The 22,888-nt window shown below is 39.2% G+C and overlaps 1 protein-coding gene across 1 annotated transcript; it reads left to right on the top strand.

The window, feature by feature from the left end:
• Nucleotides 1–2,666: 2,666 nt before the first annotated feature.
• On the top strand, nt 2,667–22,049 carry LOC140231675 (coiled-coil domain-containing protein 57-like). Its single transcript, XM_072311828.1, has 19 exons — nt 2,667–2,921; nt 3,696–3,884; nt 4,878–5,088; nt 5,317–5,474; nt 6,570–6,644; nt 7,696–7,896; nt 9,508–9,666; nt 10,350–10,512; nt 11,123–11,260; nt 12,346–12,583; nt 14,814–15,011; nt 15,515–15,615; nt 16,350–16,550; nt 17,150–17,212; nt 17,783–17,881; nt 18,914–19,180; nt 19,658–19,829; nt 20,514–20,714; nt 21,245–22,049. Exons 1-19 carry the CDS (start codon nt 2,671–2,673, stop codon nt 21,484–21,486), a joined length of 3,327 nt encoding a protein of 1,108 aa, XP_072167929.1. The 5' UTR covers nt 2,667–2,670; the 3' UTR covers nt 21,487–22,049.
• Nucleotides 22,050–22,888: the final 839 nt, after the last annotated feature.

The raw sequence follows: 22,888 nt of genomic DNA, 5'->3' as shown, positions 1-22,888 counted from the left end.
GGTTCTGTTTCTGATGCTCAATTCGTTATAGGCGTTATCTAGTTCTATGATGCCGACCTTAATTGAATGCCTACCTATGCACCTTTCCCGACTCTTGACTTGAATCTGTCCCAACATCGGATTCATCGTTTTGCTCGGTGATAGTTACTAGATAATATTAGTGAAATAGGGCCCAAGTTTATAAATCTGTCAAGGAAGTATAACCATATAGTGACAGTCACATGTCCTCGGTTTTGTCTAGAAAACAAACAAACATATTTCCCCACTCAAAACTATACTTATCGCCCAGTCGAACGATCGAGTGACAAACGCCATCCGAATTCCATCAATTTTTTTTTTTTTTTAAGATTCAAATAAACATACAATGACCACCACATTCTATGGGATCATGTTTGTATATTTTATTATTCATCTAATTATGCATCATTCCATTTCGTTACATAAATATCTGATGTATTTTCCTTTAGATAATATAGGCCCCTATATTGAAGTGAAATGACATGAAAACAGTGCCAGCAGTGGATTCAATTTGCGGAAGCAGTATGCCTATAGGAAAATGACAACATCACGTTTAATATTTCAGATTTTAAACACGTAACATATATTTTTTTTTTCATACAGAGGGGATAAGTAAATTTGAAATATACAACAAAGTGAGAGAATTCATCAAGTAATTGACGGATCAGTTTAACAAAATCCTGACATTATCAGCCTGCGGGACTGAGGGGATAGTCCACATGGTATGGTGCTTAGGTCAGGATGATGCAGGAATTAGACCTCCGCTTGTTCAAAAAGAAAAGAAAAGAAAAAACTTGCCAGATTAATCTAGCTCGGAAGGAACAAATTTCTTTCAAAAGAAAGAAATTAGCTCATCAGCTGATGGGATATATTAATGCCGGAACAACTTCCCCCTTCCCCCTTCCACTTCGATTGTTTGTTGCGTTTTGTTTTTGTTTTATTTTTGTTGGTTTCATTGTGGTGTTGGTGATGTTGTTGTTGCTGTTGCTGCTGTTGCTGCTGTGAGGATTTTTTTAATTGATTTAATTTGTTTTATTTTATTTCATTTTATCTATTTATATATATATATATATATATATATATATATATATATATATATATATATATATATATATATATATATATATATATATATATATATATATATATATATATATATATATATATATATATATATATATATATATATATATATATATATATATATATATATATATTTTAATGTCCTTTGCAATTCAGGCGTGAGATGCGCGATGCGATGAATCAGAATGTGCTTGCTTGCCAGTTTCTGTTTACCATGACGCAAAGAAATAGACAAACTATTACCGGGCCGCAGCACTTAGCTAGCCCTGAGGCGCGCGGCTGGGAAGCTAGCCTTGCTAGCTGGGCAGGCAGTGCCGTTGTTGTTGTCGGCGGCGACCGCGCTACCGCAGTTCTATGAGTGCGCATCGGAAAGCAGGCATCGGTATCGGAAGTAGCGGTGGATTCAAATTATTTTGTGATTGACTCCTGGGCATTGAGGAACAAGTATATTTTGTCTATTCTTGTCTCAAAATTTCTGTAAGACAATGTGTGCCATACCAGATGACTGTAATTTCTCCCCAGTAGGCCTCTAAACTACGTCTCTCTGAGCTTGAAACGAAGTTGCAGCACAGTGATAAACTCTAAAGAAGCACATCAAATTATACGCATGGGACTGAATCAGAGATATACCTATTTCAAATGCAGATATTGATTGGACTGAAACGTAAGTGCTTTCCATCCATGTCGATACTCTAAGCTCGTCAAGTTAAGAGCAGGTTTTACTTGTTTAATGATGGAGCAGATTTCACGTCAAAGAGCTTTGTTAGGATATGTTGTTAGTTCTATAAATTAATTTACAGCAGAAAAACATTTATTTTTACCAATGTTTACGAAGCTCTTTTAGGCCCCACTACGGCTACAACTTGTAAAAGATATCATTCAATTCGTGTGAAACTTCGATGCATGATACGAGTAAGTAAGGGGAAGACTTCCATACATATGTAAGATCCCTTCCAAATTTGGCACCAAATTCACTGATGTACATTGTATCATATCAGTCCACCTTTCACATAGTCATTATGTGTCAATTGAGCATGTGATTTGTGTGTGTGTGTGTGTGTGTGTGTTAAAATGCCCTTAAACAAAAAGATAAAAAGTGAGGTCATGTGAAAGATAATTTTTGGCCACATGATCCCACAGTACACCCACTACAAATTACAGTGGCTACAATCAAGATGTACAATTTGTACAATCAATAGGCCTACTGTAAAACGAATGTTCACATGCATTTTAATTTTGTGAATTTCGCGAGCGCAAAGATTCGCGAAATTAAAATGCACGCGAAAGTTCTTGTCTACACTAATGCCAGTGGCAGTTCGCGAAAATTTCATGATGCAAAAAAGGCCGTCGGCTCCAATTCGCGAAAAATTCATGTCGCGAATATATCATGTTTTACAGTAATAATTGAAGGATCTGTTATCAGCACCTTACAGTGCATTATGTTGAATAATGATATTGTCTCTTTCTTTGAAGACCCTGCAGCCTTGTGTAGTCAAATCCGGACAATTATACAAATTTACCAAGCCCTTTTTTTTTTTCTTCTTTTTTTTTTCTTTTTTAAAGGGCACAATGCATCAGGGAGAAAAGCAGAGTGGAATATCGGGCAAGCCTGGTGGTAGTCCTAACTCATTTGCCCAACTTGCAGCTGAAAAGGAGCAAGAATGGCTGCAGCTTCAAGACATGCACACCAAGAGCCTTGAGGTCATGCTCAAAGAAAAGGACAAGATTCTCGCTGAGCAGCAACAAAAGTTCCACGTGCTGAAAGAAGATTTCAAGTACAATCTGAAACTCCTTGCTGAGAGAGATCAGGAACTGGAAAGGTTTGTATTCAGGATTTTGTAGCTCCTCATGCATAACTGATCCAGGTACATTCAAAGGTTCAGAGACTTAGAGCTTATGTCATGGTGGTGAAGAAAAAACAACAAAACAAAACAAAAACAACAACCAAGATTCCTGTAGAGCAGCTAAGCATGTGTGCTCTAAGGCTATTTCACACTTTGTAGGGAGTCTCCTTTTCCATTTTGTATTTTTCCAAGTGGGGCATACATTGCTAACAAACAATTTATAAAAAATTACAAAGTTATACTTTGCTTATATGGTTCTATTAAAATAAAAAACAAACAAACAAAAAACTCTGCTAGCCTCTTTTATATCTATCTTTCACAGATGTACAAGTGTACTTCTACATCAAATTCAAACAGAAGATATTTCAAGTTCTTTGAAATGTTATTACACAAAGCATCAAATCACACTTTCTTTTGGTAATGCAGTTTAGTTTCTATAAAGAATGTGAATGCATTTAAAAAATGAAGTATAAACAAAGATGGCACAGTCTTCTTCTAGAGAAAGATTTGTTGCCATGAACCCTACTTCGTTGTATCTTTTTCTGTGACACTATTCAAAATGTTGAAAGTCTAATAAGAGGGGTTATGACAGTTTCAGGAGTTTGTGAAACTCTCATCTTCTTCTTTATATTTCTTTCTTGTGACACTGCTCAAAATGTTGAAAGGATCAGTGAGGTTATTTTTTAAAGATCATAGGGGTTAAATATGACAGTTTTAGGAGATTTTAGAACACTCATCTACTCCTTGTAGACTCGAGCTGACTCTGGATCAGCACCGGGCCAGGCTGCAGGAGCGGGAGGCCCAGGCCAGCGAACTCCGAATCCACATCGATGAGCTGAAGACCGGGAGACGCCAGGATGAGAGCTCTATTCAGGACCTCCAGCGACACTACCAGCAGAGGATCAGGGAAAAGCAGGCTGAGGTGGAGCAGTACAAGGCGTAAGTTTTCTCTCTTTTTTTTTTTTCTTTTCTTTTTTAAAATACCTAACTTTCATTAATTTAGAATAAGTACATGTCATTTTCTTACTGCTATATGATCATTTTAGCATATCAGTATTCTAACTGTAGGGGTAAAGTGTATTTCATTGCTATGGTAATGGTCATTTTTCGTGAGACTAAAACACGTAAACGTAAAAAGTTGGCTCCTTTGGCAGCCTGTTAGATTAAAAACAAAAGGAAGTAGAAAAAAAAAACAAGCAAATCTCTACATGGCAGTTTTCAAGAGAGTAAATTCTGTCAAATCTTAGACTTGATTTCAAATAGTGGCGTTTTGGTCAGGGACCAGATGGTCAATAGCAAATCTTGTTCTGTGTCCAACCTTTGCTCTTCCTAAAAATTGAAGTATACCAAACTTCTTGAAGATAAGGAAATGGCTGTAAGACCAAAGTAATTATGACAGTGAATTCATGTTCTACTTATAGATACTCACATGTGATTTGATACTATGCTTTAGTTTCCAGAAAATTTCCAGAAAATCATGGCATTATGCAGTGGCTTGCATGAGAAGCTTTATACCTTTCATTAGTTCAGTAGCCATGGTTTATGAGACATAATTCATTTTAAAAAGCAGATTAAATTTCATTCACTGTTAGAACCTACAAGACAAGTTATATTGCAAGGGCCTCAAACTGTTTTAATGCTTTGTAGTTTCAAGAATGCATAGAAATAAAGGAAGTTACCATAAATATGCTTGTAATGCATTGAGCTGAGAAATACTGCACGGCACTTTTGTTGCAGTTATCCCATTTACATTTTGAAGTGTAATTGATCTCTTGTAAAGTTAATGAGTTTTTAGAATCTGGTAGGGACGGTGTTAATCGAAAATGCCTGATTCAGCTGTCAACCATCATATTTTGGGATACTGGTGCCACAATCACATGGTTAGAAGCAAGTATTAACTGCTGTTTGGTCCCTACACGGCTCGTCTTTCAGAACCAAGGACGCTGAGCTGAGAGAGGAGAGATCCGAGCTGGAGGCCTTCCGCAGAGACACCCAGCGGCGGATCCAGGAGGTGGAGGAGGAACTGGAGATTCAGAGGAGGGAGATGGTGGCAGGATTCGATGATGCATCCCGGAGACGGGAGAAAGAGTCAAGGAGCAAGATTGATGAACTCAGCTCCACTGTCCTGGCTCATGAGATGAAGGTACGAACTGAAATTTTTGTAGTGGTTTTATCTTAGCAACTCTGCAAATTATCGCCTTTGAACTGCGAAAATGATGTGCACATATTAAATATGTGAAAACAACAACAGGCGAAAATATTTCTATAACAAAGCCTTTTTTTAGGGTGCATATTGCTGTATTATGTTCATTTTGGGGTATACCACCATGGTCATATTGTGGCACATTCTGTCCATTCTGAATGATGGCAGGTGAAACTGCTGAGCAAGGAGCTGGACCTGGTGCGGGGGGCCAGTCAAGAGACGACGGCACAGCTCAGCCAGAGTGATGCTACCCTGGATGACCTCCGGAAGAGACTGAGACAGAAGGAGTGGGAGCTGGGAGACCTGCGTGGCATGAAGGATGCCAGGTGACTTTGGCTCTCGTTCTTTGACCTTTAACCTTTCGCATGCCCTTTGACACTTGGCCATAGCTTTTCCAGGGGCTAACGAGTCATGCTACCTTTACACCATGTTCCTGGTGGCCACGGCAACCTCATTTGCCCAAAACTTAGTGCGCTGTGGATAGATGAAATATTCTTATGTCTTCCCCTCATGTTCTAGCCTTGTTCTTTCCGGTCTTTGCTTCAGTGAACATGCTTGTAACTATCAGACACTGTTCTCACGGCATCTTCTCAAGCTAGACTACATAATATTTTCCGTCACGTCCCAGTACGGACCACCTCCAACTTTTGTTATTGCATATACGTGCTGTCATGATTTGTTGCGTTCACTCCATTGTATTACTGCTTACAAGGTTTCTCGTAAGCACCGAGACTGCCATGGCAAATTTTGTGACAATTTAAAAATCTAACATGACATCCATGGCAATCATGGCCTGTCATGTTTGCCCATCCTGTATCACGTTCATCCTGCTTTGTCCATGGTGGCCTGAAACAAGTCATTGGGGAACGTGGTGTAAATACAGCATTACCATTTGATAAGGTATTCTTATTTCCTTTTCAGAGTAACCTGCGTCCTTCAGACCTGAAGATGCAGATATCAGCCTTTTGTATGTGTGTTTGACCTCTTTACCAGTATTTTACATTGCTCTTTACGAGAGAAGGGAAATTAGTTCTTGTACTCGTATCAGGTGCAGCTCTCCTACTTATGGGACTGACAGCTGTAATTCTCTGACGAAAGATTTGGCAAAGAGGACAAAGTGCCTTGCCAAAGGGCACTGCTGCTGGGCTGGGAATTGAACCTCATGCGTGCATAGAATCCTGTAATCTTTAATATCTGTGTGGTCTTAACTGCTTAGCCCCAATAGCTTCTCTCAGCCACAACAGCTGTTCTTACGCTGCAATGAAGATTTTCTGTCTCTGTTTCTCATTATCATAATGACATCATTATGTACCGGATACTTTTTTAAAATTTCATTTCAATATGATAACATTCCAACCAAACTGTTCCTTTATCCTTCTTGACAGTAACAATGATGGTTGATTTATTGCTTCTTGATACAGAATTGCTGAGCTTGAGTCCCAACTGCAGCATGCTCATCAAGCGGTAGAGAGGGCTGGAGAGGAGTTTCAAAGAAAGTCAGTATTTGATTATCCACAAATCCATCTTACTATCATCTTATTCCTGTGTAAACATTTTATCTCTCTGTAAATGATAAAGTGATAATCTGTTCTAGCAATTTTGCTGTGTCCTAATGTGAATGAGGTATATGCTTGTTTGTGCAGAGCCAGTATATTCAACAAAGACAGGAGCAATTATTATTTCGTTATTGATGTGCAAGAATATTTACTACGAAATTTTTTGGTTCTGTATTTATAGGGAGCACATATTCTTTGAGTGTAAATAGGAATTTTATGTTAGGCATTTTTATGTACACACAATATTTCACATCAGATACTGTCAAATTATCATAGTTCAAATCAAGTCTTTCAAAACTACTATGTTAAAGGGGATGGCTAGTGACTGATCGGTGGGAATCAGTGGGAATGCTGGGGGATGATTGTTCCAATCCTTGTGGGATTCATTTAAGAGTACACCTTGTTGTGTGAAAATTATGTACTTGAGAATGGTTTCATATTCAAGTAATGTGCAGTTTAATGTTAACTATCGCCCTGTCACTGTACAGGCATGCTAACCTGGAAACATTAAACTGCACATTACTTGAATATCAGACCATTCTGAAGCAAATAATTTTCACACAACAATAGATATATACTGTACTCTTAAATAAATCTCACAAGGATTGGAACAATCATCCCCCAGCATTCTCACTGATTCCCACTGATCAGTTACTAGCCATCCCCTTTAACATTAAAACTTCATGAAGTAAGGGTGTGTTTGTGTGTTACTAAGACCAAAAATATAAGAGCATTCCTTCATATTTTTTTCCCTTAAGGAAAATCAGTGAATGTATGAATGCTGCAGCAGTTCTGAAATGATTGAAGCTCATACTACTGGTTGACATTGAATACAATACTTGCAGCCACAAACTCATTCAAAATTCAAAACCAAACCATTGAGTAGAATCTTAGAATGGATATTACAAGCAGCTTAAAAGCATGATATGAGTGTCATAAAAAAATTCTGGTGTGAGATTTGAAGTGATGGAGAAAAATTCTACCACTGCAGACACCAGGAGCTGGACCGCCTCGCCAGGGAGAGGGAGGCGGCCGTCGTCTCCCTGAAGGAGGCGCAGGCGGAGGCAGAGCGCAAGCTTCGGGAGGAGATCCGGGGGCTGGAAGGAGACCTGGAGGCGAGGGAGGTGGAGGGGAGGAGGCTTGAATGGGAACATCAAGATGCACTGAAGGACAAGGAGATGCTGGTGGAGAAGTGAGATGGTTTAGGGGTGTGGCATTAACCCCATACTGTTCTCTATTCATGGAATGGCATGTCCCCTAGATAGCTCTCCTTTTCAATTGGCACAGATGTCTGGATTTACTGCATTGAGTAGAGATTAACTAATCCCCCTAATCCCTATTGTGTCATCATGACCTTCCTGTTGGCTGAGACATTGTTACACCTGAGTGGGCAGGCTGACTTGTACTTAAGTGAGGTTAACCTATCGAAGACTAGTCCCCCCCCCCCCCCCCCCTCCAAGTATACTCGGGCAGGTGTCTATTGGGAATGTGTGTTGTAGCAAAATCAGTTTGTCCTTAATGGGTTAAGAGGGATTAAATGAATGCTGATCAAAACATATGGGAAGATATAGCCAAGTGCCTGTTCACATGAAGATTGCATGCATAATGAGACATGTGGTCATGTATTATCTGTTAACCCTAACTAGGCCGGGCTATTCAGGTAGATGATAGAGCCGGGGGGGGCCTCCCAGGCCCCCCCCCCCCCCCCTCCGGATCTCGGCCGTCGACCGCGCTATCGCGACGAAAATTGGCACACACATTGCCTGTGATGTAATCTTAAGTATTATGAAGTTAATTTTTTCAAAAATTATCATTTACACTAAATTATGCTAATTTATGCATAATGATGCATGAAATCAGACAATTTGGTATAAATCACTAAATAAAGCTCAAAACAGGCACATTTTTTGTGTAAATATTCTTTTTAGTGTCCTTAGCAAATGTAAGAGAAAAAAATTGCGCAATCAGAAAAAAATTTCCTAAGTATTTTATTGTTTTTTGAATTTCTTATGTATTTCTTTGTTTTTTCGACTTTATGTTTTTCATTGTTTTTTCGATGAAATTTGTCCGTGACATTGATCCGAACAAGAAAATGCGTTATTAAGTGATTTTAATCAATAAAACCCCAAAATAATGATGCTTTTATGAAATTTGTCTGTAAACACATTTTGCATTGAAATTGTACACAAATTCACGTTTTTGAGCAATTTTTGGTCTGACATGCACGTGCATATTTATGCGCAACTTCGGAACCGCGCACCCGGGCATCGCAAATTTGGTGTCAAAAGATGCGGGAGACTCGAAAGAAAAAAGTCATGAAACGTCGCGGCGATAGCTTCTCGCGATAGCGATACATCGCGCGAAACGTCGAGGGGGGGGCCTCGGAGGCCCCCCCCCGGCCTAGTTAGGGTTAAGGATGGGGAACAGGTTGTTTGAAACAGAGATAAGTACGTAGCACCCTGAGATAAGACTAGTGTTGTGATCAATGATAGGACATTAACACTGTCCTGATACATTGTTTTGATGGAAATTGATAAACAATCAAATGGAATTGAATGGAATACAACATTTTTACCTAGACAGTTGCTGGTTGAGACATTCAAAGAATTTTCCATGGCAAGTGTTACTTTCTTTCCAACTAAAATAAAGATGCTCTCTGATTTGAACTGTATCAAGCTGATAACATATTTAAAAAATATGAAAATGTGTGGGGGAAACTGTCAGTTTATGAAAAGAGAGAAATCAATCGATTTTAAAGCAAATTGTCTAAAATGCCTTCTAATCATTGCACTCTATGCTTCAGACTACGAGAGGAACTGAAAGAGTTGAAAGGACAGTTTGACGGTCAGCTGGCCAGAATGTCCAAGGACATGGTGTCCAAAGATCTGGTCATCGAATCGCTGAGGAGTAAAGACAGCAAGCTGAGGGCCGAGCTGGAGTCTCGTAAAGAAGACATCGAAAGGTGCAGAGTGATTGATGGTTGTCTCTTGTTGCTGTGGGTAGAATCACTCTATCTTTTCTGATATATGCCAAGATTGTAACAGAAATGTTTTGGGGTTGTTAACACGTCATATAAATGTAACTTTAGTCACCATCATTTTCATTGGGGAATGAAACTAAAACAGTGTAACAAAATACTCTTGGGTTGTTAATGCATTATATGCATGCAACTTTAATCACCAAAATTTTCAAATTGGACAAATTACCAATAGTCTGCTTCTTCTATCATTACTTTTCGACGTAGCTCTGTTATGAAATTAGAATGGAAATATGAAATGATTGAAATTGAAAAAAAAAAAAAAAATGTTGAAGACATGTTGAGGTCTGGCTGGATGTGTTATAATCTTGAAATTTCTCAGTTTGGTTCCAGTGAGCTAATTCATTGTTTATAGGATATTGTTAAATGAAATAAAAAGTTAGAAATTCTATATTGTCAAAAGTTTGGCATCTCTGTTTATGCATCATTTCATCTAAAAAAAACCCAAAACCAAGGAACATGTAATATCTTAATTGTTTGTGAAGAATCCTAATGACATTTTTTTGTTATGCTTGTTTGGTTTTTTTTTTTTTCAGTTGGTATATGACGAGTTACAATGTTCCTCCAGTGAGTTCTTCTGTTTTTCTCTTCACCCCCTCTGACCACAGGTACAAGCAGGAACTGGTCCATGCGGCCGAGAAGGAGCAGAGCCTTGAGCGGTCCAAGGCCCAGCTGGAGCTGGACTGGCAGCGGAGGTACGAGGATGCGGAGAGGAACCAATACTCCAAGTCGGAGGACCTCATCGCCAGACTGTCCAAGTCCAGGGACGACGTAAGGAAATTAAGTCAGCTTCACAGGCTTCTTGGATAGAGGGAGTTATCAAGCTGTTTTAACCGGTGGATGTAATTTCTTTATTTAGGCAAATTCATCAAATTCTACAGTCCCATGTTCATATTTTTGAGGCAGGAAATACTCATAATTTGAATTGTGATGAAACATTTGTCGCGTGTGCCTTATTTCTTGCTCACGGGAATTTATGTATTAATTCACATTCTAGCAATGAATATTAGTTGAATATTAGCAGTGAATATTTGTTAGCATAAGAATATTACTATGAAAGGCAGTGACTCTCTGCTCATTCTATTGAATTCCTTTAACCAAAGTTAGAATGGATATACTGGTGCTTCCTTTCTATCTTATTCTCCTTTTAGGGTCTATCTATGTGTAGTCAGTTTAATAGTGTTATTTGAGCCAGCTGGTGTCTGTGCACTTGATTTAATTCATCCAGATGGTTTGTACCCAGATCACCTAAATTTCATGCTTTGTTTTGTGACATTGCTTGTTAAGGCATGTGTGTCTTTTCCGGCATGACGATAATGTGTTGAGCCAGGTCTTCTATATTTAACCCCCTCACCCCCGTGTACCTTCTGCCCAACTGCAGGCTGTGGCACTGAACAAGGAGCTGGAGAGAGAGCTGCAGCAGAGGGACGACCTGAACCGAGTCCTGGCCCGAGACAGAGACCAGGCAGTGGCCACTCTGAGGAAACACAAGCTGCAGATTGACCGGGACATCATACCGGTGAGTCCAGTACACCCCCTCCCCCCCCCCCCCCAAAAAAAAAAAAAAAAACCAAACAAACAAGCAAATAAAAAAACAACAAAAAAATTCCATCAACCCTGTATTAAGTTACTGACATCTGACATATTGGAATAATCATATTCACACATGCCTTGCTCAGATCATTTACATGTTATTGTTTGAGGGGAAGAAGGGCATGACAGGGTCTGTACAGTAGATGCAAGGGATAATTGGAGTCTGACTCTTCAATTCCCCAAATGTTTCCTCAAGAAGAAAACGGATGTTCGTAGGTCCTTCTTCTCAGCTGGAAATGTTTGCTGACACTGTTGGAGCATTAGGTTGCCGCGTTGAGCCAAATCTGAAAAACAAAACGAAACAATAACAAAAGCAAAATCTTCATTTAGAGGGATCACACTTCTTGGTAGTTTTTACTTGCATACTATTAAGAAGGGTTACACAAGTTCTGGATGATTACTTGATTATTGGTACCTGGTGCCCCCAAAAGAACTTTATCCAATGGGAACTTTTATTGAACAAAGAGTATGAATACTTACTGTGCGATCCATCTTAGATGAAGGGACTCAATTTTTATTATGTCGTTTATGTCTTTCATGGACTGTGTTGTGACTTTAGATCCAGAATGGCATTAAAGACCCAGTTGTGTGGGGATACCATGCAATGGGAAGGCTGGCCCGGCCTCAGATATATTCGGGAGTCCCCCTAACAAGCTGTGTACAGCTTTATCACTGGTATCTATGGAAGTACACACACAACCAAAGAATCTTGACTTGAGTTGAATGTTACCACTAACTGTACGCTTCGATGCACATATTCGCTGACGGGCAACACTATTCTAGCAGGACTGCCCTATTCATGGTTTTCGAATGTATCATGGTGGGCAGAGAATGAACGATTTAATTGAGCCTCCCTTCTGTTCCACAGCTACTGGATTTTTAATGCACTGCACCATCTATAGAATTGATACCTTCCATGTTCTTCCTGGAGCCAATATTTTTATTCATAGTATTGTTTCTTTGAAAGAGTGATCCTATTTTATTTTTCCTGCTGCCTATATTTCCATTCAGAGTAGGGACACCGGCCCTGAAGATTCGGCTCTGGCGTCAGATCAGATCCAGGCCCTGCAGGCCCAGAACGAGTCACTGATTGCCGTCATCCGCGACATGAAGCGGGAGATGGATGAGCTCGCTGGCCAGGCCGATGGAGGGACTACAAGGGAGAGAAAAGACGTGAAGGGGCCCAGGGGGTCAGAGGGTCAACCTGGAGAGCATCTCTCAGACAAGGACAAGCCACCTTTCACAGAAGGTATGGTGGAGAAAGAAAAAATATGCAGTCTTCTCTTTCTGAACTCAAAAAAGATGTGTAGAAGCCAATTTCTGGTATATATTCTCTGAATTAAAGCTTGCTTGTTTGTTAATCTAAAATGCTGATATGACTTTTCATTTACTGTGTACATTATTGTTGTTATTATTATTATTGTTATTATCATTATTATTTGTATTGTTATTATTGTTATTGTTATTATAATTATTATTATTATTATTATCATTGTTATTATCATTATTATTATTGTTATTATTATCATTATTATTATTATTATTATTATTATTATTATTATCATTATTATTATTATTATTATTATCATTATTATTATTATTATTATTATTATCATTATTATTATTATTATTATTATTATTGTTATTGTTATTATTATTATTATTATTATTATTATTATTATTATTATTATTATTATTGGTATCTCTATCTTCACAAGATATCTCTTGGAGATTAATATCACGTCAAGTTCCATCCTGGAACCTTAGACTTCCAGTACTTTTCTCAGGATTCGTGCCGTCCCCAGCAATGCTGCTTTTTGGAGCGTTTGCACTCGATCTGGCACACCAACATCGTCCAAGTGCCGTCGCAGCTACTTTGGCGTTGTTCCGAGTGCTCCAACGACAATAGGGATCACCTTCGTTCTCATATTCCACAGGCGGCGAAGCTCTCTGGCAAGGTCTTGGTACTTCTCTATCTTTTCCTTCTCCTTCTCGGCTACTCTGCTGTCTCCCGGTACCGCGACATCGACGATTGTGCACATCTGTCGAGCCCTTTCTACGACGATGATATCCGGACGCCTGTGCTGGATGACATTGTCAGTTTGAACATCGAAATCCCACAGGATTTTAACTTGATCATTTTCAGAAACTTTCTGTGGTTCGTGCATATACCATTTGCTCTCACATGGTATTTCATGTTTTCTGCAAAGCTCCCAGTGAAGGACTTGTGCCAGTTTGTCATGTCGTCTTTTGTACTCCTTTTGCGCCAATTTACTACAGCCACATACGATATGTTGCACTGTCTCGTCTCTTTCTCGGCATATCCTGCATGTGGCATCCACATCTCTCTTCTGTATCTTGGCTTTCAGAGCATTTGTTGACAGTGCTTGCTCTTGGGCAGCGATGATCAGTCCTTCTGTCTCCTTCTTCAGTTCTCCTTTCTTCAGCCATAACCATGTGTCATTACTGCTGATGTTCTCCGTCTCTCTGCAAAACTGCCCGTGCAGCTGCTTTTCTCTCCACTTTGCAGATCTTTCTGTTCGTTTCTGGCTTTTGAAAGTAAGTGGATCAATGGCGTTTACATTATTTCCACTTTCAACCAGAACGGCTCGAAGGAGTTTTTTCTCACTGCTGTTTATGTAATTGTTGAGGCTGATTTGCTCCATTTCAACGCAATCTGACGCACTCACGAGCCCTCGGCCTCCTTCTTTCCTTGGCAGGTACAACCTGTCGACATCAGCACTCATTTGGTGGGTTTTGTAGATCGAGAGCATCTTTCTTGTCTTCCGATCCATACCAGCCAGTTCCGCCTTCGTCCATTCGACCACTCCTCCTGTGTATCTCAAAACTGCTACCGCCCAGGTGTTTAGAGCTGTGATCACGTGTCCGCCATTTAAGTGTGATTTTAGTACACTTTTTACACGTGAGAAGTACTCCTTATTATTATTATTATTATTATTATTATTATTATTATTATTATTATTGTTATTATTATTATTATTATTATTATTGTTGTTATTATTATTATTATTATTATTATTATTGTTATTATTATTATTATTATTATTATTGTTATTATTATTATTATTATTATTATTATTATTATTGTTATTATTATTTATTATTATTATTATTGTTATTATTATTATTATTATTGTTATTATTATTATTATTATTATTATTATTATTATTATTATTGTTATTATTATTATTATTATTATTATTATTATTATTATTATTATTATTGTTATTATTATTATTATTGTTATTATTATTATTATTATTATTATTATTATTATTATTATTATTATTATTATTATTATTATTATTATTATTATTATTATTATTATTATTATTATTATTATTATTATTATTATTATTATTATTATTATTATTATTATTATTATTATTATTATTATTATTATTATTATTATTATTATTATTATTGCTTTTATTATTGTTCTTCTTCTTCCTGGCAGAATATGTGAAATCTTTGGAAAAAGAGTGTAGGGAGCTGAAAGTGGAGAAAAGGAGACTTGAAGAGAGGCTAGCCACCCTGGCTCAATCCATGCAAGATGGAGGGGTGTGGGCAGCCTCTCACCATGGAGGGACTGCCATAAAACTTAGTGAGAACGATGCCATCAAGAGCCACATACAGTCGCTCAATGATACAATAGGTGAATTGACTTTTGATTCCTTGTTTACCGGGGTATATGTATTCATATCAAAAACTTTGTTTTTCTGTATGAAAAAAAGGCAACACAACAAATTATATTTGAAGGCTGTATAGCCCTTTCACAAAGACACAAAATTTTACATGGTTGAAGAACAACGTCTCCCAACACCTTGTATGAAATCTTACAGTAATACGCCTCCGTTTTAACCAAAAAAAAAAAAAATGAAGAACTGACCCTATGTTACTTGAGAATACGCTTCCCTTTTTATACCGAGAGGAATATTTTGAGAGTCCAAAATCAAATTTTCAGGGTTGCAAAGGGGACATGAAAACATTTAGCCTCCACATTCATTATCATGGAGAAACAATTAATTTTGATACAGGATCTGTGCAGTAGATGTGCTGGACAAGAGCTATTGGCAAAGGAATATTGAACTCCGACTGTTCAGTTCATCAAATGCATGGCGTGCTCTTTAATTGCTTCGTGATTTATTGATATTCTAGGAGCCCTTCGGGCGGACAAGGTGACCAGTGCAGCTGAGCTGAGGAAGTGCCAGGCTAGACTGTCTCACCTGGAGGTTGAATTGAATCAAAAGCAACACCAGGTGAGAGAGAGAGAGAGAGAGGGGGGGGGGGGGGGGGGGAGGGGGGGGGGGGAGGTATGATTCTTTGTTACACTTTGAGATGGAGATGAAAGAGGAGCATTTAAAGAAATGTTGTGCTGGCTTTAACCTGGAGAGAGTCTTCGTGCCTTGCTGGTTTTTGGCAGAAATTTTGTCGCAAAATGCTGCAAAGATGTAAGCAACCATGAATATAATGATAACAATTACCCCAATTTGTTTGTTTGTGTGTTTGTTGTTGCTGTGCTTTGAATGCAATGGTAGTTTATCCATACAGTTTCTTGTGTGGCCTGGGATCAGATCATGGAATCATTGATCATCGCTCAACAGACACAGATGATGGCTTCTCATGAATGATGTTCTCAGTGTTTCAAAATAATGCACTGTCAAAACTAAAGAAAAGCCCCAAAAGCATGCATTGTTTTTGGGATGACAAAGGTGTCAAGGAACCAGGAATGATATTGCATACTTTCTATCCTACATTTACTTTGTTCCTTTGTCTCCTATTTCATTTTATTTCCACATCTTAATGAAGAATGCAAGAACATTACCTGAAACATAGGATCAATACAGGAAAAAGAAGCAACACAATGCAAAAACTAGAAAAATGGAAACTGAGGACAAAAGATGCATAGGAAGACAAAATCAAATCTTGAAAACAACTACTTAAAGGGAAAACAAGGCGTAATAACTGACAAACCCTTTTCTCTCGAATTTAGCCCTCGGAGAAACAGATGGAGATAGACCAGCTGCGATACGAGCTGTCTACCCAGGCCAGACGCCACGCCGCCGAGGCCTCCAGCCTGGCCCAGCGGATCGGTCAGCTTGAGCTGCAGCTGGCTGAGGCCAGGAGAGAGGCTGATGAGTACCACATGGGGACACTGCAGACCAACCTGGAGGCAACTGCACTGGGAAAGCAGGTGAGAAGTGCTGGATTCATCCATGGCGGCTGCTCCCTGGCACTGTGTGTTTGCTGTCCAATGAACTAGCAACACACCCACATCCAAAAAGCATTGAAAAGAGTCTGTTAAAGCCATATGTTGTGGATGACAAATTTGCTAAAAAAAGGGATAGCTCCCCCCCCCCCCCCCTTTTTTTTCACCATGTAGGGGTCCCTTTTTGACAAGCAGGTTTTCAACATTCAATATTACATGTAGCTTTGTGGATTGCATATTGCATACCAGTAGATATGACTTTGATTTAACTGAATTCCTTATCGCATTTCAAGAAAGTGTTATTTTGTTGCTATTTTCCATCTAGCTTTAAAGAAGTATTTGTTTTAAAGGTACGATGCATTGTGGGAAAATGCCAATGAGGCAAATGACAATATGACCCACATTAAAAAATGTAGATGAAATCAAATCCATGGTTTAAACCTAAATTTAAACTACCTCTGTGAATTCCTCACATTGCTTGTATACATCACATAATTTGGCGATTAAAAAATTGATCGTGAAGATGTTGGCAGTTGCAATGATGTATATATGTAAAGATTTATCTGGTTTTCTTTTCACTACAGGTGTCTCAACTGAAGGTAGATCTGGCTGGTCGTGGACCTGTAGGCAGCTCTCACGGCACACAGGTATGCACTGTCTTCAGGCTTTGGGAGGAGTTTTCCTAATGGCTGGTTCTACATGTATCCAAGTGCATACTAAAAAGAGAATGCCAGTACTTGACACAGCGTATGCATGCACCACACACTGTGGTGCATTTTTGTCACAGGCCATGTTTAGTCAAATTTTAACAAAATACGACAAGATATACTGAGTAAGCTTTCTTCAGATTAGTTGATTTCAGAGGCATAGCCTGTCCAGCAGAAGAGCCTAGCCTTGTGGGCATAAAAAATCACACTAAGAAATGATGATTTATCATCGTATAAAAAGAGCTATCAAAACTCTTTCAAATTATGTCATGAACAAAAGTCTGATGTTAGGGTGAAATTTCATGATAGGGCCCCTTTGATGGGGAGGCAACGAAGTATTCTTTGCTATTATCATTTACATCACATAAGTTATTATCATTTACATCATGTAAATTTCTACATAGCTATATTGTATCATCCATGCTGGCGTTTTGATGTTGCTACTATGCTCATCATCTTGATGGATGTGTCTAGCTTGGTTGTCCTCTGTTTTCTGTTCATCACTCTCAGAATACCTTGATAGCACAGCTCCAGAGGGAGGTGCACAACCTCCGAGCCCAACTGTCCAGGGTCAAACCCTCGACTGGGGAGCAAAAGGATCACAGTGAGGTGAGCAAATCACATCCCTCCTGACATTCCACAGTATACAACACCTAAAAAGAATGTATCTGATTGGTAGATTGCCTATCATGTGACATGCAGTTAAAAGTACCATCGCATGTTTTTGTTGTACGTCAGCTGTGCAACTTTGTTTGAGCAAAAATGGATGGTGCACGGCTGATGTCACAAATTTCCATTGACTCCTGTGCTAAACTCAAATTTTGTTCCATTGCACGGCTCTGATGTCACACTAAACAAACCTTTGTCGTGTGCACTCAATCGTTTCAAGCGTGCTTACAAGCATGCATTTTGTCACTTTACTGCAAACAACTTCAGCCAATTTGTTTTGTGTTGCTAACACGTGCATACACCTCATACAACTACTTGGACTGACTGTGACCATGCTGTGACTGTGCTACTAATTTATCTTTCATGAAAAACAGTTCCATTTCTGTGCTGATTTCAAGAATCTGTGTGGACTGCATCTGCTAATGTCCACGGTGTTTCTGTTGTATAAAACAAATAATGTATGACTTGTGCAATGGAACAAGATTTCACACTCAATGAAAGATGAGGCGCACTATTCAACTCTGCTTTGCCTTGTTGAGTAGAGCACCTCAATCTTTCACCTTGTGCGAAATCTTGTACCATCACACTTGTAACCATTCACTATTTGTATACTGTTTCCAAATCCACTGTGCATTTGCACAGCTAACTCTAGCCATTTGATGCATTTCACATGCTGCAGAATGGGCATTAGAAATGTCACCTCCTCAGGTTTGAAAATACAGTGTGTTTAAAAAATCCATCCGTACATATGAAGTTGTGAAAATAAAGACAGTCAGGCTGGAATGACCCAATCTATAAGTTAAGCATCACAAATTTGAACCTGATTGTGCTGAACAGCTCACATTCTTGATTTATTATGGCTAGAACGGATGATATAGTGAGATAAGGAATGACAGATCTGTAACTACCTCAAATGCGAATGCTTAGTATATGTATCAATCACATTATCTGTGTCTCTCAAATGCACTCCAGCTTCGCGCCAAGCTCAAGACGGCTGCCAGGCACATCGGTCGGCTGGCCAAGGAGCGCCAAAAGCTGATCGAGATGGGGAACCGGCTGAGGGCGGAGCTGGCCCTGCACCGACCCCATCCTCCTTCAGTCCCCGTCAAGGATCCATCCCCACAAGGCCGGGAACAGAGGGGTGGTGGAGAGGGTGCCACCACCGCGGGAAAGCAGGCCAGAGATGTGACTGCAAAGCTGGATCACCTAGAAAAGCTGCAATATGCCCTCACCAAGCAGGTTAAGACTTTTGCTTCCTCAGGATAAGTTCTGGGATATATGTGAGAAATTTGAAAGGATGTGAAATGATTAATTGTCCCAGATTTTTTCTTTCTCTCTCTGATATATACAATCTTGTGTTTTACTAGAAATAATTCTTTAATAGAAATTTATTTATTTGCAACATCTTTTAACAGGGGCATGCTATTCAGTTCTGCTTATATCCAGCAGACCTTCCTTGACCCCATAAGGCCATTCATTTATTATTAATTCATTTATTGTCTATTGCTGTTTTATCTCTGACCCATTAAGTTTTCAGTGCCCATCCGTAGTATTAAAAGCATCACAAATCTCAAGTGACAAGGGTCAAATAAACAACAAAAAAAGTTTTTTCCACATTATTATTTCATTTTGATTGATTTGATCAGATGATGTTTTCTTGTTGTTTGTTTTTATTTTGATTCTGGTTTTATTTTATTTTATTTCTGCATTCATCAGGAGCTGCAGTTTGCCCACCAAAGGTTGGGACAGGACCAGGGGGACGTTGACGTTGTGCAAGTGCAGCTGAGTTCGTCGTCAGACTCAACCCCAGAACAGACCCACAGGGACCATGAAGGGCTCCCTCGCGGGGTGGTGAACCAAGAATTCCAATCACTCTACCCAGTACAAGGTAAAGTAGTCAGTGCAGTTGCAGTTCTCAGAATGTCAATCGTTTGTGCATTCTGTCAATCTCTTAATCCCTGATGTTGTCTGTTCAGAACCAATGGTGTTGTCACCATACTAAGCTTTAAACAGTGTTGTTTTCCATGCTACAATATACAGACTCATATTCCTACCATCCCCTTTCCATATTAAATTTAGACAGAAAAGTACTTGTAACTCCTTGCATTATTCACATATCAAAAGGCAAACAAACATGAATAAAATATTATGTTATGAATGAAATTGTTGCTTTAATACAAAATGAAATGTAAAGATCTTTGTCGATTTTGTAACTTGTCAAAAAGGTTCCTTGTGACAAAGCTTGATAAGAAACTAAATTTGATGTGAGCTGAAGAGGCAGTGTACTCATCTTTTCTCCTCCCTCTCTTATTTATTGGGAGTTTTTCCTTCATATTTTTATTATTTTTTATTTTCATCATACAATGAAAGTCTCAATGTTGCTTACATATGATGTGTACCTTCAAGCCAAGTCAAGCCAGTAGACTAAATGTTTGTTTCATCATCCATAGTTTTCTTGAAACTCCTTGTATGTCCTACTACTAACACAAGCAAACAAAACCAATAAAAATCCAAAACTTTAATGAAATTAGTAGGAAAGAATTCCTCTCTACTGATTTATTCTTCTTTAAAGGGTCAAATCAAGCCCAGACTCTGAGGCATTCACAGAGCTCAGAAGGTGATGCCCCCAGCAGTGATTCCTCAGCCAATCAGAGGCGCACTCCACTGGTGATGTCATCTCTAGGGGAGGAGTCAATGCAAGATGTCTGGCGGCTCCTGGAGGACGGTGCGAGCCCCGCCTTCTTCCGGTCTCCGTCACCGATGCGTAGACCAGGTTTGGCAAAGCACATTTGCTTTAATGTACCTCTCATGTAAAGAGCTGTATTCTACAATGCTCGGCTTGGCAAGCTCCAAGTTAGCAATGTCCTCAACACTGGTCTTTCATGCCCTCAAGTTTGTTAAAGGTGTTCCCACTTACTCATCTAGTTCTATCATTGCATCTCTGTGTGTTCAAACTTTTACAGATCAAATATCCAACTATTAAATTTTGTGAAATGGAAGGCTCAATGCTAACTTTCATCTCTGATTATCTCATTAGAATCTTGAAGTCTGATATTTTAGTGGCCCCAATAAGAAGTGTAGTGGTCTGAAATAAAAGAAAACATAATCCATTTTGAATCTTAAGTACCCGATTGGGCCTACATCAATTTTAAGTGGTCCCGTGCCACTGGACCACCGCTATTGTCAAGCCCCGTGTAATGTTTTCCAGCCTCAAACACACAAAATCACTTGATGGTAATTATTGCGTGTAAGTGTACTGTAAAAGACTTTACCATGTCTGTTTAATCCTGATTCTTTATACAGATCAATCACCTATCCCGGAAGAACCCCACCCTACCATTCCATCCAGCCATGACTCACAAGCGCATTCCACATCAGGCCTAGCGGTTGCAGGGACAGGCACGCGGTTTCAGGACAGAGGGTCAAGACCCAGCCAGAAGCAGCAGCTCTCGGCGAAGGCTGCTGGGCGGCTGCAGCCAAAGCTCCGTCCCGCCAAGCGCAGGGTCCGAAACTATGCCTACAAAGATGATGATGAAGACAGATGACATAACATTGACCTGGGCCCCGTTGCTAGAAACTTTGCGTTTAAACGCAACTTGCAACTGATTGTCACTGGCCAATCAAAATCATTGTTGCATGCATGTCTTCTTTATAGGGCAGACCCTGAGCCAATCAGAATGGTTGTTTCAAAATTAGCAATTAGTTGCAATTGATTGCAACTTTCTTGCAACGGGGACCTGGTCAGTCTATTACGATTGGACTGACAGGCATCAAATTGTGGACTCTTTCAGACACCATGAATGATTACTGTAAAGCACTTTCTGGAGCTTCTAATTGCAGTGTTTTGAGGCTAGTAGTTGATCTGTTACCCTTGCAACAATGTTGTAAGAAGTCTGCCTTGCGCTTAGCCAGTTCATACATTTGAACTGTTTTCATAGCTTGCTAGATGTGGACTGGTAAGAAATGTCCATCCCATCAATGGAACATGGGAAGACTGATACACTTATTCTCCGTGAAAATTTCCGTACCATGCTTGTGCTTCTAGTCGAAAATTATGAAATTCATTGTTGTTGTTGAAATTCAGATATGTTTTCTGAATTATTGCAAATGTGTTGTATTTATTACATTGTAGAAAAACAAATGAATTATTTTTCTATCAATAAATCTATAACTGAATATTCAAAGAATGTTGTACTGCATTGTTTTATTTAAAACTTCAGATACGGCCTGGAATCTTTGAGGTCTGTCAAATGTAAATGAACTTTGCCGGGTGTGAAATATTGTGAAATAAGGTGCAAATATTGTATCATGACAAAACTGGGGGCCACCACTACTGGTCGTTCTTTTGTTCTGTGGAATCCACCCCCTGTATCTGCTTATGATGCTTGGTACATAGTCTACTCAAAATTTTACTACACGCATATTATGAGTATTCACTTTTTGGCCATGTATTTGAGAAGAGAACAAGGCAAACATTTTTGTGCACACACGATCACACATGCATCCATTCAGACCTGCAAACACGAGCACACATGCACCTAGTCAGACCTGCAAACATTACATGGTCACACATGCATTTGTTCAGACCTGCACAACATTGTCTTTAGTTGTTCGTGTGTAAAGTGTGTGTGTGTGTATGTGTGTGTGTGTGTATTTATTTATGTTTTGTTGGTGCTTTCTGATTTGTGGTGATTTCATTATTTTTTTTTTTTTGGGGGGGGGGAGGGTGGATGGGGGATGGGTCTATTTTTCTTTCACCTCTAATCCTGAATTCAGAGCATGTGGACACAAACCTCTCACATTTCTTTTATAGAGAATAAGTTCATCACTCTGGAACTGCTACATCCCTACTGTTGTGGTCCCACCTCACTACAATGCAGTTTTAATCCAGAACAAAAGCCTTGATGGGGAGCTACTTCACGGGTATAGACAGTCCCAAGTTGGCAA

The sequence above is a fragment of the Diadema setosum genome, chromosome 8 (assembly GCF_964275005.1).
Source record: "Diadema setosum chromosome 8, eeDiaSeto1, whole genome shotgun sequence".
Lineage (NCBI taxonomy): Eukaryota > Metazoa > Echinodermata > Echinoidea > Diadematoida > Diadematidae > Diadema > Diadema setosum.
This window is presented reverse-complemented; position numbering and strand designations above follow the sequence as displayed.